The 19,143-nt window shown below is 36.3% G+C and overlaps 1 protein-coding gene across 6 annotated transcripts in view; it reads right to left on the bottom strand.

Annotated features, from left to right (window-relative positions):
• Nucleotides 1-19,143, bottom strand: part of Nfyc (nuclear transcription factor Y subunit gamma) — a 62,617-nt gene that overhangs the window by 23,777 nt on the left and 19,697 nt on the right. For all 6 annotated transcript variants that reach the window (XM_078026021.1, XM_021735993.3, XM_040288453.2 and 3 more), the window contains exon 2: nt 6,395-6,507. In XM_078026021.1, the coding sequence (XP_077882147.1) occupies nt 6,395-6,499 (105 nt within the window). In that variant the 5' untranslated portion in view covers nt 6,500-6,507. The remainder of the gene's footprint in view (nt 1-6,394; nt 6,508-19,143) is intronic.

The raw sequence follows: 19,143 nt of genomic DNA, 5'->3' as shown, positions 1-19,143 counted from the left end.
TTCAGACAGAATAGCAAGCATAGAAATAAAGAGACTATGACTCTTTAAAAAACATGGACTACTGAAGTTTGAGACTCATGACCTGAATGAATGCATAGCGGAACAATAGGAAAAGGAAGCTGGATTAGAGCTCAATTTTGAAGAGATTTTATTTATTTATTTATTTTTGGTACCAGGGATTGAACTTAGAGACACTCGACCACTGAGCCACCTCCGTAGCCCTATTTTTGTATTTTATTTAGAGATAGGGTCTCACTGAGCTGCTTAGCACCTTGCTTTTGCTGAGGCTGGCTTTGAACTCTTCCTCCTGCCTAACCCTCCTGAGCCTCTGGGATTACAGGTGTGCGCCACCGTGCCCAGCCTCTAAAGACACTTTTTAAAAAATGTTTTATCATAGAAATCAATCCCTGTTCTTCCTTCTTGTGTGACACATCACACAAGATGATGATTCTACCCAGAAATGCCAGAAAGAAGGTGAAGGATGATCATTTCTATTGTTCAATCAAAAGTAACTAAAGAAAGGGTCACAGATAAAGAGATCATGTCATTTCCACCTAGTAGACACGTAAAATGAGGCAAAAAATTTACAAAATGCTCTGCTTTAAGCCTCTGCTTGAACCTTTTCTTTTGTGAGCAATTTCTTCTTATTATTCTTATTCTTAATTATTATTATTATTTTGGTTATTATTACTATTATTACTATTATTATTTGGGTACCAGGGATGATGATGATGATGATGATGATGATGATGATGATGATGATTTTGGTGCCATGGATTGAACCAGTGGTGCTTCACCAGGGAGCTACATTCTCAGTCCTTTTCATTTTTTAATTTTGAGACAGATCTCGCTAAATTGTTTAGGGCCTTGTTAAGTTGCCTAATTAACCTCAAACTTTTGATTCTCCTGCCTCAGCCTCCCAAGTCACTGAGATTATTAAAGGCATGCACCACTGTGCCCAGCTAAATAAACTCCTTTTTCATTATCCTCAAACCCTAAAATCCCAAGGGTCAGTGTGAGAAAAGTGGATCTTGAGAGATGTGTGGTGATGTGTGTGGTGGGGGATCATTACTGCCAGCAACATCACAGTTCTCTATAATCCTATCCCAGCTTTCCAGTCACATGTAAGGATTCACAATAAGCTTGTGATGAGGGGAGCCCCTCCATTACTGTTAGATTGAGGGCCACTAAATTGGCTTCAATTCAATGCTGCCCATGTCACTGGTGAACCTACAACTAATGTGACTATCTCTTAACTCATACTCTGGATGCTGATTCAAATGGAAGAGCAACTGACATGCATTGACTCCCCCCCCCCACTTTTAGGAGTGGGTATCAGTAAGGTGAAGGAGCAGATTCTCTCTCAGAACATTCTTATGCTCCTGACAACAAAGAATTTGAAACTGATAAGTTCAAGATGCTTGAATTCACTCAATCAGAGGTAGAAGCCAAGAAAAGTCAATGGTTCTTGGGCTGTACTTAAAAATCCAGAGTTTCAAATAATAATGACAAATTTCTTCTATCTAGGTCTATGCAGTCAGGCACTTCAGAGAGTCAATATTCTAATCCTCTTGAAAGCAGTGATTCTTAACTTTGACTAAACATTGTAATCACCTGGGAATCTTTTGAAAGATGCATGGGTACTCCCTGAGACAAATGAATAAGGAACTCTGGGGAGTAGAGTCCTGGCATCAAGTTTTTTGACTAAGAGTCAGTGAAAGTTAAGAACTTTTATTTTAGAGCCTTGTTACTCAGAGTGACATCCTTAGGCCAACAATGACATCACTTGAGAACACAAAATAAAGGTGGCATCTTGGGCTCTACTTAAGGACTACTAAATCAAAAGCAATTTTAACAAGGTTCTATAACGAGACAATACAGTCTGAGAAGCACCACTCTACAGGAAGGGCCCACAACACAGTTCATTTTATAATAGTCCACCAGAGGTCCCCACCTAGTTCCTGTTTAAATAACCATTTAAAAAATATTATCAGGTTTGATTATAGTGTTAGAAATGTAACTGTCCAATCTGGAGGCACTGAGTAATGAAAAGATACCACTGTTGCCGGGCACTGTGGCGCATGCCTATAATCCCAGCAACTCGGGAGGCTGAGGCAGGAGGATCCAGAGTTCAAAGCCAGCCTCAGCAGATTAGTGATGTACTTAGCAACTCAGTGAGACCCCATCTCTAAATAAAATATAAAAAAAGGCTGGGGATGTGACTCAGTGGTTAAGCACCTCTGGGTTCAATCCCTGCTACCAAAAAATAAAAAGATGCCACTGTCAATTAAAGGAAAGTAACTTAGGCATTAATTTACAGCTAACTGACAGCTGACTGGGAATAAGTTGGGGGAGGATTAGATTTATCAAGATTCAGCATCATCACCACCCCCATCCAAAGACCAAAGTTAGCTTTGCCTTCTCAACTGTGAAGGAAGTCCAGAGGGGTAAAACTTAACGTCACAAAGTCTATTACCTTTTGTTCCTAGAGCTCTGCCTGAGCAGGAATACGCAGTATTTTATACATTCACTCTGGTACACTATCATTTTGGGATGGCTTTTAGCCAACTTCAATCCCAGATAACACCTGAATTTATGGACAATTAGAGAGCTTTTAAGAATGAGGGAACACAATGGTCAGGCAGAGATAAAAGATAAATTGCTTTTGCAGGACTGAGGGCCAGAGTGGTATCAGTAAGGTGAAGGAATGGAGCATTTTGTAAATTTCTGCCTCATTTCACATTTCTACTAGGCGGAAATAATATGATCTCTTTAGCTATGACCCTTTCTTGCTGCTTTTGAAACACATCATCTAGCAAATTATAATTTCTTGGTTTTGAAAAGGTATGTTTCCCAGGCTTAGAGAGACAACAACACTTTATGCATATTCTTTTAAATTATACTATGTTTGGATGGTTTAAGCATAATGAATTCTTTTTTTAATCTGTTAAACATTTTGAGGTGTCAACCTAAGAGGTTATGGCATATTTGAAGAAGTCTGATTTTTAGTACTGCTGAATTCTGGAAAGGCCCAGATGAAATGCCAAAATATTTGGTCAAGTAGCACAGGCAACATGAGGTACAGTCAGAGAAACAAATGCCTCCATGTGCTGAAATTAGAGTCCTGAGCATAGAATAAAAAGAGAGTCTTATAAAGGGAAAAACCACCCTTACTTTATTAAATCACATTTCACTGAAACTTGTAACTGATGTTGCTTTACATTAAATATGAAGTGGAAGAGTCTGGTTCACTCAAATATTATTGTGCAGGTACAATATGCCAGACATTGCTCTAAGCAGATGATATCATAGCATAGTAGAAGTCTAGTAATCAATGGAAGAGATATTAAAAAAACACTCTTTTTATTCTTTGCCCCATACCCCAAACCAAAACTGAATGCCTCAAAGTAATCAATCCTCTTTAAACCTCTGATAGACTAGATGTCTAGGTGATAAAACTTGGTCAATACCACAATCTGCATTTTTGACAAACTTGAAAAGTAAACCAGTAGGTTAAAAAAAAAAGCCCAGGATAATAGTAGCACTACTCAACAATAGCCAAGAGGTGGCAATGACTCAAGTGTCTATTAACAGATGAATGGATAAACAAATGTGGTATATACATATAACAGGATATTATCAAGTCTTAAAAGGAAGGAAATCTTGTTACAAATGGATGAACCTTGAGAACATTATACTAAGTGAAATAAGTCAGTCACAAAAGGACAAATATATTTGACTCTACTTACATTAAGTATCTAAAGTAATCAAATTCATAGAAAAGAAAGGAGAATGGAGGTTAGCAGGGTCTGAGGAATGGGGAGTTGTTTTAATTGGGAGAGTTTCAGTTTTGCAAAATGAAAAAGTTCTGGAGATGTGTTTCCCAAAAATATACTTAATGAATATACTTAATGCTACTAAACCAAACATTTAAAAATAGATAATAAATTTTATTATTATATTTTTAAAATATTTATTCTTAAGTTTTAGGTGGACACAATATCTTTATTTTACATTTATGTGGTCCTGAGGATCAAACCCAGTGCCTCATGCATGCTCTCTACCATTGAGCCACAACTCCAGCCCTGTTATTTTTTTTTTTATTGCAACTATCATCTAATCAATCAATCAAAGCTCAACGGGATACAGAAAAGTTAAAGTGTTGAGCTTAAACCTCTCTGGCCACCTGCCTGGTCCTGAATTTATGTCTCTGAGCCCATGCTAGTGCAGACTTCTAAATGGGCCAATCCTGCCATACTGCCAGTTTTCTATCAGACTGACCCTCACACCAAAACCCAGTAAGCTTAACCATTAGATTATCTTCCCAATTTTTGAGAAAAACATCCCACTTTTGACTTTATAATACGATTGTTCCCTCCACTCTCTTTTCTGAGACAGTACAAATAACTACCACGTTGAGACTGCTGAAGAGAAACAATGGTTCTTCACTGGAAATCTACTCTGAACATAAGCCACTGTGAAAAAAACCAAGCCAAATTCCACTGCTGAAAACCCCTTATGTAAATAAACACTACCCACAGATATATTCAGAAAATGAAATAAGTTTTTTTAAAATATATTTTTAGTTAATGAACCTTTATTTATTTTTATATGGTGCTAAGGATAGAACCCAGTGCCTCACACATGCTAGGCAAGCATTCTACCACTGAGCTACATCCCTAGCCCTGAAATAAGTTTTTTACCCTTGTAGTTAGTGGGTATTTATCACAGTGGGAAACTAGTTTGTTCTTTCTACTTACCACTGAGCCACAACCCCAGCCCCTGGTTTATTTCTTTTGTTACCTGTTTTCAGTCTGTCAACAGAACTCATGTTCCCTGAGTACTACTGGCGTACTAATGGACCCATAAAATTCAGCATAGCTACAATAAGTGCAAAATATTTGTTGAGTAAATAAATAAGGGGACCTTGTTTTAGCAGAGACTAAAAGCCATTAAATCTAAGGAATTGCAATATTAGCTCCACATCAATAAGGAATTCAGTACTGTCTCTACCCTTATGCTAATATCTCTAGGGCAGGAATGACATATTCAATAGAGGGAACTCCTTCAGTATTTGCTAAAATAATACCAAATGGAACAGTCTTCATTAAGGACATGATCCTGTACTCTGAAAATACTCTAATTCTAACCTGTTTCACCTTCTACTACCACTCTCACACCCCGACTGTCCTCCTACCCCAACCTCCACTACTCATGTAGGAACCTTCAGCACTCCAATCTTCTTGCTACTCCTCTAAACAAAAAGCTTTCTGCTCTAAGCCTCCATTCCTTTACAGACCCCTTCTCACTGCCCAAAATCTATTGTCTCATCTTTTTAATCTGATGAATGCTTATTCATATTTCAAGATGCAACAAACATGTTGGCTTTACTTGATGCTTTCCCTAACTCAACCAGCAAGAAGCAAGCACTATGACTTCTGCACTCCCTTTGCACATTGCCTTTTACTGATTCAGGAGTCATCACTATGCCCAAGTCAGTGAGTATTTAATAAATACTTATTGAGTAAATTAGTCTGGCTGTAATTACAAGGTTGGATTCTTCTAAGTCAGTGGTTTTCAATAGTGGATGATATTAGCCCAAAGGGACATGTGCCAATATCTGGTACATTTTTGGTGGTCACAGCTTGGAGAAGATACTATTATCATCTAGTGAATAGAGGCCAGAGATGCTGCTAAACATCCTATAGTACACAAGACAGCCCCTCACAACAAGAATTATCTGGCCAAAAATGTCAATAATGCTGCTATTAAGAAACCCTGATCTAAATGCATTTTTTTTCAAAATTTTAAATATATATATATATATATATATATATTTTTTTTTAGTTGTTGATACATCTTTATTTATCTATTTATATGTGGTGCTGAGAATCAAACCCAGTGCCTCACACATGCCAGGCAAGGGTGCTACTAAGCCACAGCCCTAGCCCCTAATACCTCAAAAGAGTGTCTGCCTCACAACCAATTTCTTAAATAAATTGTCAATTATTTTCCCCCAAGTTCTAGAAATTTACAGGGCCACTAAATTAGGCAATAAGAAATGAACTATTTTTAAAAAAGAAGAAGAAAGCAATGAACTATATCAACTTCACGAAGGTAAGATCTCTGCTTTTCTCATAAAAGATATATCTCACGTCAGACAACAAACATCCAAATCAAAGTATCCATTACACACCCACACACCTAAAAAACACCACTAAGATGATATAGGACACACAGCTACCTTACCTAAGGTAAGTGATATCTTCATTTTTGCATACAGGAATGTACTATGTCAGGAATTTATGATGCCTTTGTAAGTATGCTTGAAATGAAAATGTTTTAGTCTCAAGTTTTTTTAAATCATCTTTAGAAGTTTCTCAATTTTCCTTACCACTGTTAAATTCCGGATTTCTTCCATAACACGAGGCCAGAAGGACTGGAGGCTTTGCTGAGCATCACTGCTACTAGTACCACCAAACCCTCCTTCTGTGGACATTTCGATAACTGAAAACACACAGACATGAGACACATTAGAAATTAATAAAGTCAGACTTTTTGTCCATGTTAGTAATTTCTCTCTCTTTATAGATGTTTTCACTAATTTTTCAGTCTGATAAGATATATACTTTGTCTCTACTAGAGATTTCTGGCACAGATTCAAATCTTAGCAGAAAAAATTAGGAGGAAAGTTTTTCCTTCAGTTTAGATTACACCACCACAAGAGAAAATCAAAGGAGCTCTAATTAGAAAATCAAAATATAAATCAAGACCTTTAACTTCTTGTGGGAGTGGGGAAAGAATTTTGTTGCCCTAGTCTACTATACTTTCAAAGCCTTTTCAGGTTCTCCATGGTTTCCCAAACTTCAAGTCATGGCTTGCAGCAGATATATTAAGGTCCCCAGAGATTAATATGGAACAAAATGTTAGTCCCCAAATCTTTTAAAATAAGAACCAAATTTATTCTTTTGTTTCAGATACTGGAGCCCATTTTTCTGAAGTTACTGGTAATTATTATTACTTCTAATCTAAGACAACTCTGTCTCAAAGACATAAAAGTGCAAAAGACCATGTCAATAACTAAGTGGGTGACATGAAGTCTGAACTGAAACTACCTACTTCCTAAATCTTTCCTGACGAGAACCTTGCTTTTTGGCACAAAGCCAAACATAACACACGGCAAACAGAAGCTTTAAAGACAGTTGAAATAATGGTGAATTAAAATTAGCATAAAGAGAGACAGAACCTACATTTGGTCAAGTGTTTTGTGATAAACATGAATCCCCACATTAGTTCTAATTGTAGATAATATTGTAATGTCTTTAAAAAGAAAAAAAAATCTTCCAGATTGCTTAAATACTTATCTGGCAAACAGTTAAATGCAAGCAACAGTGTAATTAGGCACAAAGAACCAGAAACTTGGTGATCTCCTAAGAATTTCTATTCCAGAGAATTATTTGAAAAGGCTTAACATGCCAGTGACAGGATGCTGGCAGACAGCTATGTAAGTTGTTTAGAACTAATTCTGAATGACTGAAAGAAAAGGCACCAAAGCTAGGTATCACATGATCAAACGTGTCACTTTCCAGACTCCTTGTGGATGCATGCTAGGCAGATCAGTTTCCAACAGCAGAATGAAACTGAAGACTGACAAATCTAGGTTTAGCCTAAAAGGATGTTCAGTTCACAAAAATGTTTGTCTCAGGTCTCTGACCTCCCTCCCCTTTTCCTTCCAAAGAAAATGAGAGAGGAAAGAAATGGAAGGAAAACAGAAGTATAATCTTCAAAGCAGACTTCACTCTGGTATAATGACATTAGTGGGTGATGATGTAATGGGAAAAGGTTTGGAGCCAATTTTTGGTGCTGGAGGCCTATAAACAGCTCTATACATCAACAAGAACTCTAAAGTATCTGGGAAGCAGTATGTTCTTGGAGTTTCTGGAAGGAGTTAAAGGGAAGTGTTGAATCACAGTTGGAAATGACTAGATAAAATCAGTGATTGTATAAAAGTGCTTCTTGAATTGTGTACCTTTGTGATATATTTGGGAAGAGATCAGAGGACAGTTGAAACTTGTTACCACGGCTGGGTATTATTTAATACTCAGTGAATATTAAATAATCCAGTGAGATTCCCCTCAATTCAGCTCTCATGACATTTCTACTTATTAGCACATACACATGATATATATACAACTTAAGATGCATTTATAAGAAAAAATTCAAGGTAATCTAGAGAATATTAATTTATTTTTATTAGTAGTTTTCTATAAGATATTCATGACAATGAAGAGAGTGATAAAATCTAATCTTTTTAAATGGGCAAATAAAAAAATCTTTCTGGAAATGAAAATTATGAAAAAAAGCTCAAAAAAAGAATCTAACCTTTCACAGCATGGGTCCATGGACAGGTATGATCTTAGCACAATCTTCCACACAAACTGCTATACAGTTAAAGGAGGAAGATGCACTGTTACCAATGTGACATCTTCGTACATTCACTAATGATGGGTAGGTTTAAATGGAGTGCAAAGGTCTGTAAGATTTAGAAGTTTGGTAACAAGTTTTTTTTTTTTTTTTTTTTTGGTATGTTTGTATGTGTGTGGTACTGGGGATTGAACTCAGGGGTACTCAACCACTGAGCTACATCCCCAGTCCTATTTTGAATTTTATTTAGTGACAGGGTCTCAGGAGTTGCTCAGCACCTTGCTTTTTGCTAAGGCTGACTTTGAACTCGCAATCCTCAACCACTGGGATTACAGGCATGCACCACTGCAACTAGCCGAAGTAACAAGTTTCAGCTGTCCTCTGATCTCGTCCCAAATACATCACAAAAGTACACAATTCAAGAAGCATTTTTATACAATCACTGTTCGGTTTGCTTTTACATTTTGAACTGCTCCAACTCTGCATATGCGGCAAGGTCAGTCCGTGTAGTCAATAGATCACGAATGAATCTTTAGCTGGCTCAGAGCCACACACTGTTGCAGTGGAGTTGTGTCTAAACAGGTTATCAAATATTTCTTAACTAGAAATGAATTAAATGTTAAGTTTTAACTTGAGAAGATAGAAGCAAAAAATACAAGTCAATAATAATGCCTCTTATATTTTATTCCATCAGAGGAGTTGAGCACTGAAAAGACACCAAGAGACAACCAGGCCCACTCCTCTGCATGGGGCCCAACTCCTCTTTAATCTCTGTTTCAACCCCAGGACTCTCCCTTAAGTAGTCATCCAGCTTAAATTTGAGTGCCCCTCTCTCTCTCTCTCTCTCTCTCTCTCTCTCTCTCTCTAGTTCAGAAAACTGGCTTACTGGTAAGGCATTCTTTTCCATCATTGGACAGATCTGAATGTTCTTCTTTACATTAAGTTTAATTTACAAGGTAAGTTACATCTGAGCTTTGCATTTAATTACAGTCTTTATATTTTTTCCATCCAGCCACACTTTCTTTATTCCTTCTCCTTTTTTTTAAAATAAATTCCTGATCTCAAAAGACAAAAGCACTCTCTATTTAGGACACAGATTCTCCCACGGGGAAAAAAAAAGAAAGATAAAAGATCTAAAGCATGTTTTCTAGCATCTTTGCAGAGATGATTAGTAATATCTCTTGGAAGAACATAAGTTACTTGTAAATTCCTGGAAAAGGTGAGTCCTTTTATCAAAAGGCTTTTCCTAAAGCAGATCCATTCAGTGCATTGAGCTTTAAAACATTAGACCAAGCCAGGTGCAATGGCATGTGCCTATAGACCCAGCTACTAGGAAGGCTGAAGCTGGAGAATTCCCTGAGCCCAGGAGTTTAAGACCAGCCTGAGTAACATAGCAAGACCTCATGTCAATAAAAAATAAATAAATAAGCCAAGCAATATATTTTATGAAAAACTAATTAGTGTTCTCAATATTCTCTCACTGAGGTATGATTTAACACTCAAGTAATAATGCCTAATTGAAAACACAAAATAATTTTGCTGGCCAAAGACACCAACAAGTTAAAAAATATGAAGCAATTTTAAATGCCATTAACACATTAATTGTAACTGAACTGATTTTACTACAGAAGTAGCCAATTTATAACATTAGTGGCCCATAGAAAATGTGTTGGGTTCATCTGGGTGATGAAAAAAGGCATGCATTTAAAAGTTACAAGAGATTTATTTAAGGATTATTTTCATTCCGTGTTAAGTCACTATCTTTACCACTGGGGAAAGCTATTTATATATAAAGTTGACAATAGACAAAACGGTCTTAAGACCATGCCACATTAGCTTAGATCACTCTTATGAAAAATGCAATATAGAATTTCCCAACTTTAGTTCATTTTTAATGTTCAATTTATTATTTATGTTCACTAATTACTTTATAAATCCTTGAATAAGACTGTTTAACTGTTTAATAATGAGGTAAGAATTGAATTGAATGGTTGTTGCTGAAAGTAATCTCAGCTCCCAGTACCTATTAATTTATCTGTTTTTTAAAAGTTTGCTTTCCACAACTAGACAGGGAAGAATCAAAGTCCATAATGAAAAAGTAGTTTCTTCAATGCTCAGCTCAACTACCATTTCTCTACACAGTCTTCTTTAAATATCCCCATCTGCAAGTGGTCCCTCCTTCTTGTGAACCTTCAAAGCCCTTGATTCGCTGCTCTCTTTCTGCCCTCATGCATAACCTTGTATGATCATTATGTCTATGTTCCCTCCTAGTATACAAGTTCCTTTTTTTTCTTTTTTTGCACTAAGGATTTAACCTAGGGGTACTCCACCACTGAGCTACATCCTCAGACCTTTTCATTTTTAAATTTTGATAGGGTCTAAGTTGTTGAAGCTGGCCTCCACTTACAATCCTCCTGCCTCAGCCTCCTGAGTCACTGGGATTACAGGTGTGTAACACCATGCCTGGCTCTGGTGAACAAACCAGAGGATAGGATCTGAGTAGGATTCATCTCTGGATCCCCCACATCACCTAGCACAGTCTGATAACTACCGAGTGAAGGGCAAGGGAGTCACTAGGTACAGCCACTCTGAGAAAAAGGGCAGCTTAGAAAGTTTGACCCCTCCCTTCAATTTTATGAAGCCATTTGAATTCCTCCAATGTGTTACTTTGACACTTAATGCAATGTTTATGCAACAATCATAAAATTGTGCTCCTTTTTGCAACTACTTAAAAATCCCCATCCTTGACCTGCCTAAGTATGACTATGTGACAATAATAATTTTACAACAATAAATGTCAAATTAATTATGTCAAAAAAAAAAAGAAGAAGAAGAAAGTTTGACCCCAAGAGAGACTTACTGGGATTGCCTGAACAACCAAAGGAAGTGGTCATAGAAACTGTTATAGGAAGCTCAGAATAAATGAGCATCTCTCTGAATCTTTAAATCAAGAAGGACTATAATCAGAAAGCCGCCTGAAGCTGACTTACTAAAGTGGAGATAAAAGGGATGACAGAAAGAACCATACACATACATATACACATATGCAAGAAGGTCCTAGAATTTGCAAGGCAGCTTCAAAGTCTGGAAATGGCTGCGCAGAGGTACACGAGTGTAATCCCAGGAACTTGGGACGCGGAGGCAGGAGGAGCAGGAGTTCAAAGCCAGCCTCAGCAACAGTGTGATGCTGAGCAACTCAGTGAGAACCTGCCTCTAAATAAAATACAAAATAGAGCTAGGGATATGGCTCAGTGATTGAGTGCCCCTGAGTTCAATCCCCAATACCAAAAAGAAAAAAAAAGAGAGGCTGGAAATGGGTGTGTGCCATCCCCAAGTGTAAGTCTTCTGAAAGCCAGAAGTTCTTCAAAAAGGTACCCAGGATAGATGGGCAAAGTTAGAAAAATTAATGACAATGGGTTAAGTAGGAGGAAGAGATTAATATTTATTGTTTAGTTTTCGGCAGACACAACATCTTTATTTGTATGTGGTGCTGAGGATCGAATCCGGGCCGCACGCATGCCAGGCGAGCGCGCTACTGTTTGAGCCACATCCCCATCCCAGGAGGAAGAGATTAAATACTAACTACTTATGTCTGGCTATTGATTAGGAAAATGAAGAAAATAATGAAGTAAGATGATTCAAACAGACTACTTAAGAGTGGGTAATCTAGCTGGGGTTGTAGCTTAGAGGTAGAGCACTCACCTAGCACACGTGAGGCCCTTTGGTTCAATCCTCAGCACCACATAAAAATAAATAAAATAAACGTATTGTGTCCAACTACAACTAAAAAATAAATATAAAAAAAGAGTGGACAATCTAGTTATCACTCTAATATCAGTTGCTCTTCATCATTTTTCAAGAAAGAAAAAGAGATATAACAGTTTTTATAATATCTCCAAAGTAGGTTTTTGTTCTTAACAGTACCATGCTCATCAAATCTTCCCTTAGTGATATGTCTGGGTACAGAACAGGATGTACCAAAATTACCAACCTTATAACATACAAAGAAATTAGGCTTTACTGCAAAAATAAACCTGGTTTCTAAAAACTCTGTACCTTTAGGCTTTATCTCTCTATTCCCTGGCATGTACTTCATTCTCTATAGCAAAGTCTTTTATAATATGCCTAAATCTACAAAACAGCTCTCAGAAGTAATTAAAACCAATAGATATTGTTTGCATCACAATAACTGTTCAAGGAAAGAAGACCAAAGGAAGCTGCTATAAAATAAAGTCTAATTCTTGACTAATGCTGCTCCCTATATTAAAGTACCCATCCTGGGCAACAAGTTTTACGTAAAAATAATATTCTCACTGTTAAATGCAAACAAATCTTAGCCCAGGACTGACTGGGAATCAATCCTAAGTGCTAGTACCATCCTTTCCTCTTAATATTTGCCTATCCAACTTGCAAGGCTATAATAAGCCTTTAGGCTATGAAGTGTTACCATTCCTATATGTCAACAAGTATTTCCTTATGTTCAAAGTACTTATCTTCTTAATTCTCTTTTTCTGAGCTGAATTTGGAATAGTCTTCCTCTGTAACTGTCAAAAGCATTTTATGTTTCAATATTCAGGTATCCATTGATATTATTAGCTCTAGTTCTCTTCATTTGAATCAGATAAAACTACTGAGATGTTATCTTTAAAAAAGTAAATGATAAAGAGAAAAGAATGTTAATATGAATAAACAGGTGGATAAGGAAGAAAGGGGGACAGGATTTAAGCTAATTTGGGCTTGAGACTTTAGACATTCTTCCAAACTACCAAAAAACGTGAAAAATAAAAATGAGGACTGAGACACTCAAAACAAACAATTCCACCAACAATTTGATGTTTATATAGACAGAACTTAGGACATATGCCATTAGCAATCACAGTGGCTAGACAGCATTTCAAACCTTAACAAAATCAACTTCAAGATGACAATTTCAGAAGGAAAAAAAAAAAAAACACTGCTCTGGAAATTAAGACCTATGTTTGTGCACTGGCCTCCTGCCAACTAGTCAGTGGTCTTGGGCCAGTCACTCTTCTAAGCTGCTACTTCTAAAATTGTGTAAACTGAACACATATATTTTAGGGGTCTCTAATGGCCTAGTAAGAAAGTTTTACTCACTTACTACTTGAATATGCAACACATGAATGGATACAAGGGAAAGCAGTGTGACTAGAAAGAAAAGAGGATGCAATACTCTTTTTATTTAAGCTCATATAAGGTTTCTATTTAAGCAAGAAAGCTCTAAGCCTAGTGCCAGAAACCTTATTACTTACATTCTAAACCCTTACATAGTTGGGCACCAGCTGGTCATACTGGCAGGCTATTATATAGTTCTCATCCCAAAAATGAATAATGTAGTCTTACTTTCCCCAGCTCTGGTTAATGCTCAGGTCAATGTTTAAGAGTCTCCAATTCCATGAGGCCAAGAATGAAGCTGCTTTTCACTGTACCTACTGGATACCCCTGCTTCCTCAAAGACTAAGGATTGGAACTGGCTGACACTGTTATTCAAGATGTGTTCACAAGGACATTTTCAAACTAGAAACAGAGCCTCTTTTCCTTCAAAAACGTGTTTCTGTTCACTATCTACTACAACAGGGGCCAAATAGCACAGGTGTGATACAATAAGGAGGAAATAAAGGCACAGTAACTGGTATATGCAACACTAAGTGATAGAAAGGCATGAACAGAACATTTAAAATTTGTTTTTATGGAACAGAAAATAGTATGCATGCATCTTACTTCACACACTTTATTCTTCATGATTTCGTGAATACTCAAATTCAAATCATTCTTGCACATATGTCAGCAATAAAACGTGTTTATCAGTATTACGCAGGGTGGTAATACAAGGACCAAATATTTAGTGAAGCATTCTAAAGCAGGATTCAAAAAACTACAGCCCAAAAGACATATGTGGCCCATAGTACATGACATTTCCCTGGAATACAGCAATCCTCATTAGCTATGAGTTAAAACAGAAACCATACAACCTGCAAAATCTAAAATATCATCTGGCCCCTTAAAGAAAAGGGATCATATAATAATATTTAGAACAGAAACACTTTACCTGTTAAGTGTTTTATCTCAGATTTACAATGGGGAAACTGAGCACCAGAAGTTGAAAAGTGTGCCTTGATCACACAACTGTTATATGGCTCCCCTATCTCCTTCCCCTATTAACAGTGAGCTCAGCCAACATCCTTTGCCCCACAGAAATAAATCTGAATCTCTTTGCCCCTCCAGTCTAATGAGAGTAAATACATTCTTGCAGGAAGAATGGAGAATAACTGGTTTTTCAGGCCCTAAGACTGAAAGGGAACTCTAACATGAGCTAGAGATAGAAACAGGGCCTGTAGTCTAAGTTAACTTGTATCCTAGAACAAAGAGCCATTTTGCTTCCTTGGTTCCTTCTGAGGTTTACAAATAACCTCTTGCTCGGTTTCTGGCAGTATGCTGTATTTGGGTGACCAGGAAAAGTGAGAAGTATAATTCTGAAGAATGTTTTGAAAATGCCAACTAAAGAGGTTCAGAATTCACAAACTACTTGCCACATAAATTACACTCAATTGGTCTTTACTTAATTCGGTCATAAATTTATCAAGATCATTCTAATTTTTATACAAAGGCTGAGAAATGGGTGCCTTAAGTTACTACTTGCTTAAGGCCACTATATAGTAAGTAGTGAAGACAGCAATATAAAGGCTCTAAAATTCTTTTCTTTATTTAGTATAGTTAGTTCGTTCTTACTTTTTGCAGTTTTAAGGTGATGTATATTCAAACTGTTCAGAGAGTAGAGTGATCTTAGCTGAAATCACTGACTTAAAAGTCCTTAGGCCAAAAGATCATTTTTATCCACTTGCTCCCAACATCCCTGTGGCAATCACAGAAGAGAAGTGCTAATGACACTATGCCCTATCATATAAGCATCCTTCCCCTATTTCTCCTTTGTCTTTCTTTCCACACACTGCCACTCTTTTATCCTTTCCATTTGCATGATTTTAGCTGGATCAGCAGTACTTCTGAATACTCCACTTTAAGGGGGGCGGGGAGTAAAGTTCAAGGTTAATAAACTATCAGATCTGGGGGTCTTCCTCTTTGGCCAACTATATGTTTATGATATTGAGCAAATAACACTTAACTTTTTAGGGCCACTGTTCATCAGTCACAACACACAATCAGGGCAATGCATGTCAGAAGGTCTCAGAAAACACTGAGCTTCATAGAAATGTCAGATGGCATATCATCATTACTGCTCAGAATTGGTAGATAAGACTACTTTTGGCTTGAACAGTCCCAGGTACAGTACCAAGCCTAAGGACTTGCAGCAAATGACCCAGCTAGCTTCTTCATTTCTGTCATTGAAATTACTTGTTTTCTTTTTAATCGTTTAATAATTTAAAATAATTTAATCATTTGTATTTCCTTTAAAAAACATTTCAGATATATGGAAATACTAATACTATTAAAACAGAGAAAGATCTTCTCTCATCTTTTTTATAAATATGAAATAATTTCAAAAGTCCCTTAAACTACTAAACTTAGAATGAATGTTCAAGTTCCATATAAGCAAAGAACTAAAGCTGAAAATGAGTGGGAATGCTTCAAATTCAAATCCCTAGGAACATCAATGATCAGTAGATATGGAGGTTTTTCCCCTCCAGAATAATCCAAAAACATTTAAATTCTTAGAACATGATTCATTTGACACCTCAAACTTTCATAAACTAGAAGTATATGGATGTTTTGTCTTGTAGAAGATATGGAAAAGTGGAGTTCAGGGCAGCTCCCCACCCTCCTACCTGGTTCTACCATCCAAACAAAAGATTCTGTTTTGAGCTTTGACTAGAACTCTGTTGATTCCATTTCTCCAAGATTCTGGAGTAGGGAAAACATATCCTGAAAACCAGCAATTTTTGAGGTCATTTCATGAATTATAACCAATGTTTAAGGTGTTGGGGGGAATTGCATTGGTAAGAAGCTTGCCTTTAAGTACAATCGTAAGAAAATTAAACATTTAGTAGTGAAAGCTCATTTTTTTTTCTCCCCAAGAAACTGTTCCTGGAATCTAATCTAGTCTATTTCTAAAAATAAATAAATAAATAATTTTGTTTCTTTCTGTAAGTAGCATTTTTAGACTTGTATCATATTATGATTTTGACATATATTTTAAGCCTAAAATTTCCATACTCATATCTTCTCCCCAGTTCTTACATAACTGTTTCTGGCACATCCTCAAGGCAAACATGACTTACACATAGTGGGGATTTAATGCATATCTACTAAATGACCAAACACAAGCTCCTCAAGAACTATTTTAAGAGCTCACAAATTCTTAGCCTCACTCTGTGTTCTTTTCTTTGAAATTTGCAAACAGGGACATTCTTAAGTACCTGTGTTCAGTTGTACAGCAATCTTTGTACAGAAATCCAATGGAAGATTGGATTTCTAAATGAGTGGGGATGGATAGAAAACATGCTCTACTTTAGAAAATGTAGCACAAATATAGATCATTATCTAATATGAGGCTGCACTGGAAAATAGAGAATTATATCAGTGAGTTAATCATTCTAAAATCTGTGGGGAGGTAGAGAATTCTCAATTAAAAACCTGGAGGATGTTACAAGAATGGCAATATGAGCCTAGCTGTATTGATTCAGCTGTATAGATTCTGCTGACTCAGACAGTGAATTCTGCCCTCTGCTTGGGGTTAGGGGGAGATGAAAGAGAAAGGGGGGGGTGCTGAAAAAAAGGACTCTAAAATGCCAAAATGCAAGATTCCTACATGTTTCAAGGCAGAAAAATTAAAACTGGAAAACTTAAGGTAGTTAAACTGTAGTTTTCTTCAAGGAGTAGAACTAGACCACCTAAACTCAGTTCACTTTGGGGGACCTGGTAAACTTTCACTATAGTTCAGAATATCCTTAACCCAATAACCTTATTAGAGGTACTTCCAAAGTTGCACACTTAGAATAGGAATCACCCAGTTAAACTCTGTTTAGTTTTCAAAGTTATAATTACTGCTACATTGTGAATAGAGCTGACAATGTTCACTCCAAGAAATCAGAAATCCTTTGTTCTTACTACCTTACTAGTTGGTAAAGCAAAGTTTATATTATAAATCACAACTAGAAAACCTGAAACAACTGATTATTTAAAAACAATATTACTCACCTAAAAATATCAATCTGTGTTTCAAGTCAAGAATACAAACTTAGGAGCTAATACATACCACAAAATGTGCATATGCATAGCTAAGGGACACCACAGAACTCCTAACTCTAGCCATGTATCTATTTTGAAAAAAGTAATTTAACTATTTATTCAACTTGAGTGAATTTAGGAATATGAAAGGCAATTTCAAAAACATTGGTAATACTCATTGTACAAAACTCCATTTGAACAATGATTTGTTCTGAAAAGTTGTTCTAATCACCCTTTTTGACAAAAGCTTTAAAAGTAAATCAATTTGATGATGTATTTTTTCCTGTTATAATAAGTATATATAAGAAGACATATAATGTAAGACTGAGAACTCTAGAGGAATTACTTTTTTTTTTTAATGTGTGCCTCTTAGGGAAAAAATTTGCAGAGAAAAGGGAAGATGAGAGGAGGAATTAGTCTCATTAAACAGACAGTTATAAACTATTCATTAATATACAGAACAAGGTACAATGCAGTGTCATCCCACTCTGCCTCCTGTTTCCTTACCCTCGAAATGAGGATGATAATCCTTATTACATAGGTTAAATACCATATAAGAGAAGGAGTACTAAATTACATTGTTAACTGTACAGTACTATGCTTAACATAAATATTGCATATACTATTACACAGCTTAACTACCTTCAGGAGTATTGCATCCACATTGCCAGTTAATTAACCGAAGAAAATAATCATGGAGATAAAGATATAAATAATCAAGCAGGATGGCTGGAAATTTATCACTATTTCTCTAGTAAAAAGTTTCTTATTGTCTTTATTTATTTATTCATTCATTCTTTACTTTTGATTAAAGGTAATTACAACATACTTAGCCTAGAAACCAAATATAGGTTCCTTATACTGAAAAATACTGGTAAATCTGCTGTATGAGGCTAGTCTCATTCCTGGTAATAAACTGTATGTGTTACTCATTGGTATTATCATGATCATGTGGCTGTAAGTTATTTTCTAAGACTGACAAATTCCTACATACTTATTTTCTTATTTTTTTATTACTAGGGATTGAATGTAGTTAAGAGATGCTTAACAACTGAGCCACAGCTCCAGGCTCTTTTTTATATTTTATTTTCGAACAGGGTCTTGCTAAGTTGCAATGCAATTCAGAAATCTAATCCTTGCATTAGATGATGATATGTGCACACACACACACAATCTAATCTCAAAGAACTACTGAATAAGATCTCAAGGAAATATCTGTGCATCTTCAGAACAAGTAAAGGCCATGAGATTCTAGGGGCTATTATTTCTCTAATCTTTCACATGTCAAGACACAGACAGAAAATTTTAGCTTCTGACATATTTTAGCCTGAACTTATACTTATTTAAGACCATGAATCATGTACACACAGTGCTCAAATTATTATAAGGAAGATGTAGGCTAATAATAACACCTTTACCTTGCTAACTGAATAAGGAGAATTATCTTCTCTAGTTTTGAACAAAATGAACAAAAGTTACTTTTGAGAATAAGAACACAACTTCCATGGGCTGGGGTGT

The sequence above is a fragment of the Ictidomys tridecemlineatus genome, chromosome 11, assembly GCF_052094955.1.
Source record: "Ictidomys tridecemlineatus isolate mIctTri1 chromosome 11, mIctTri1.hap1, whole genome shotgun sequence".
NCBI classification, from domain to species: Eukaryota; Metazoa; Chordata; class Mammalia; order Rodentia; family Sciuridae; genus Ictidomys; species Ictidomys tridecemlineatus.
This window is presented reverse-complemented; position numbering and strand designations above follow the sequence as displayed.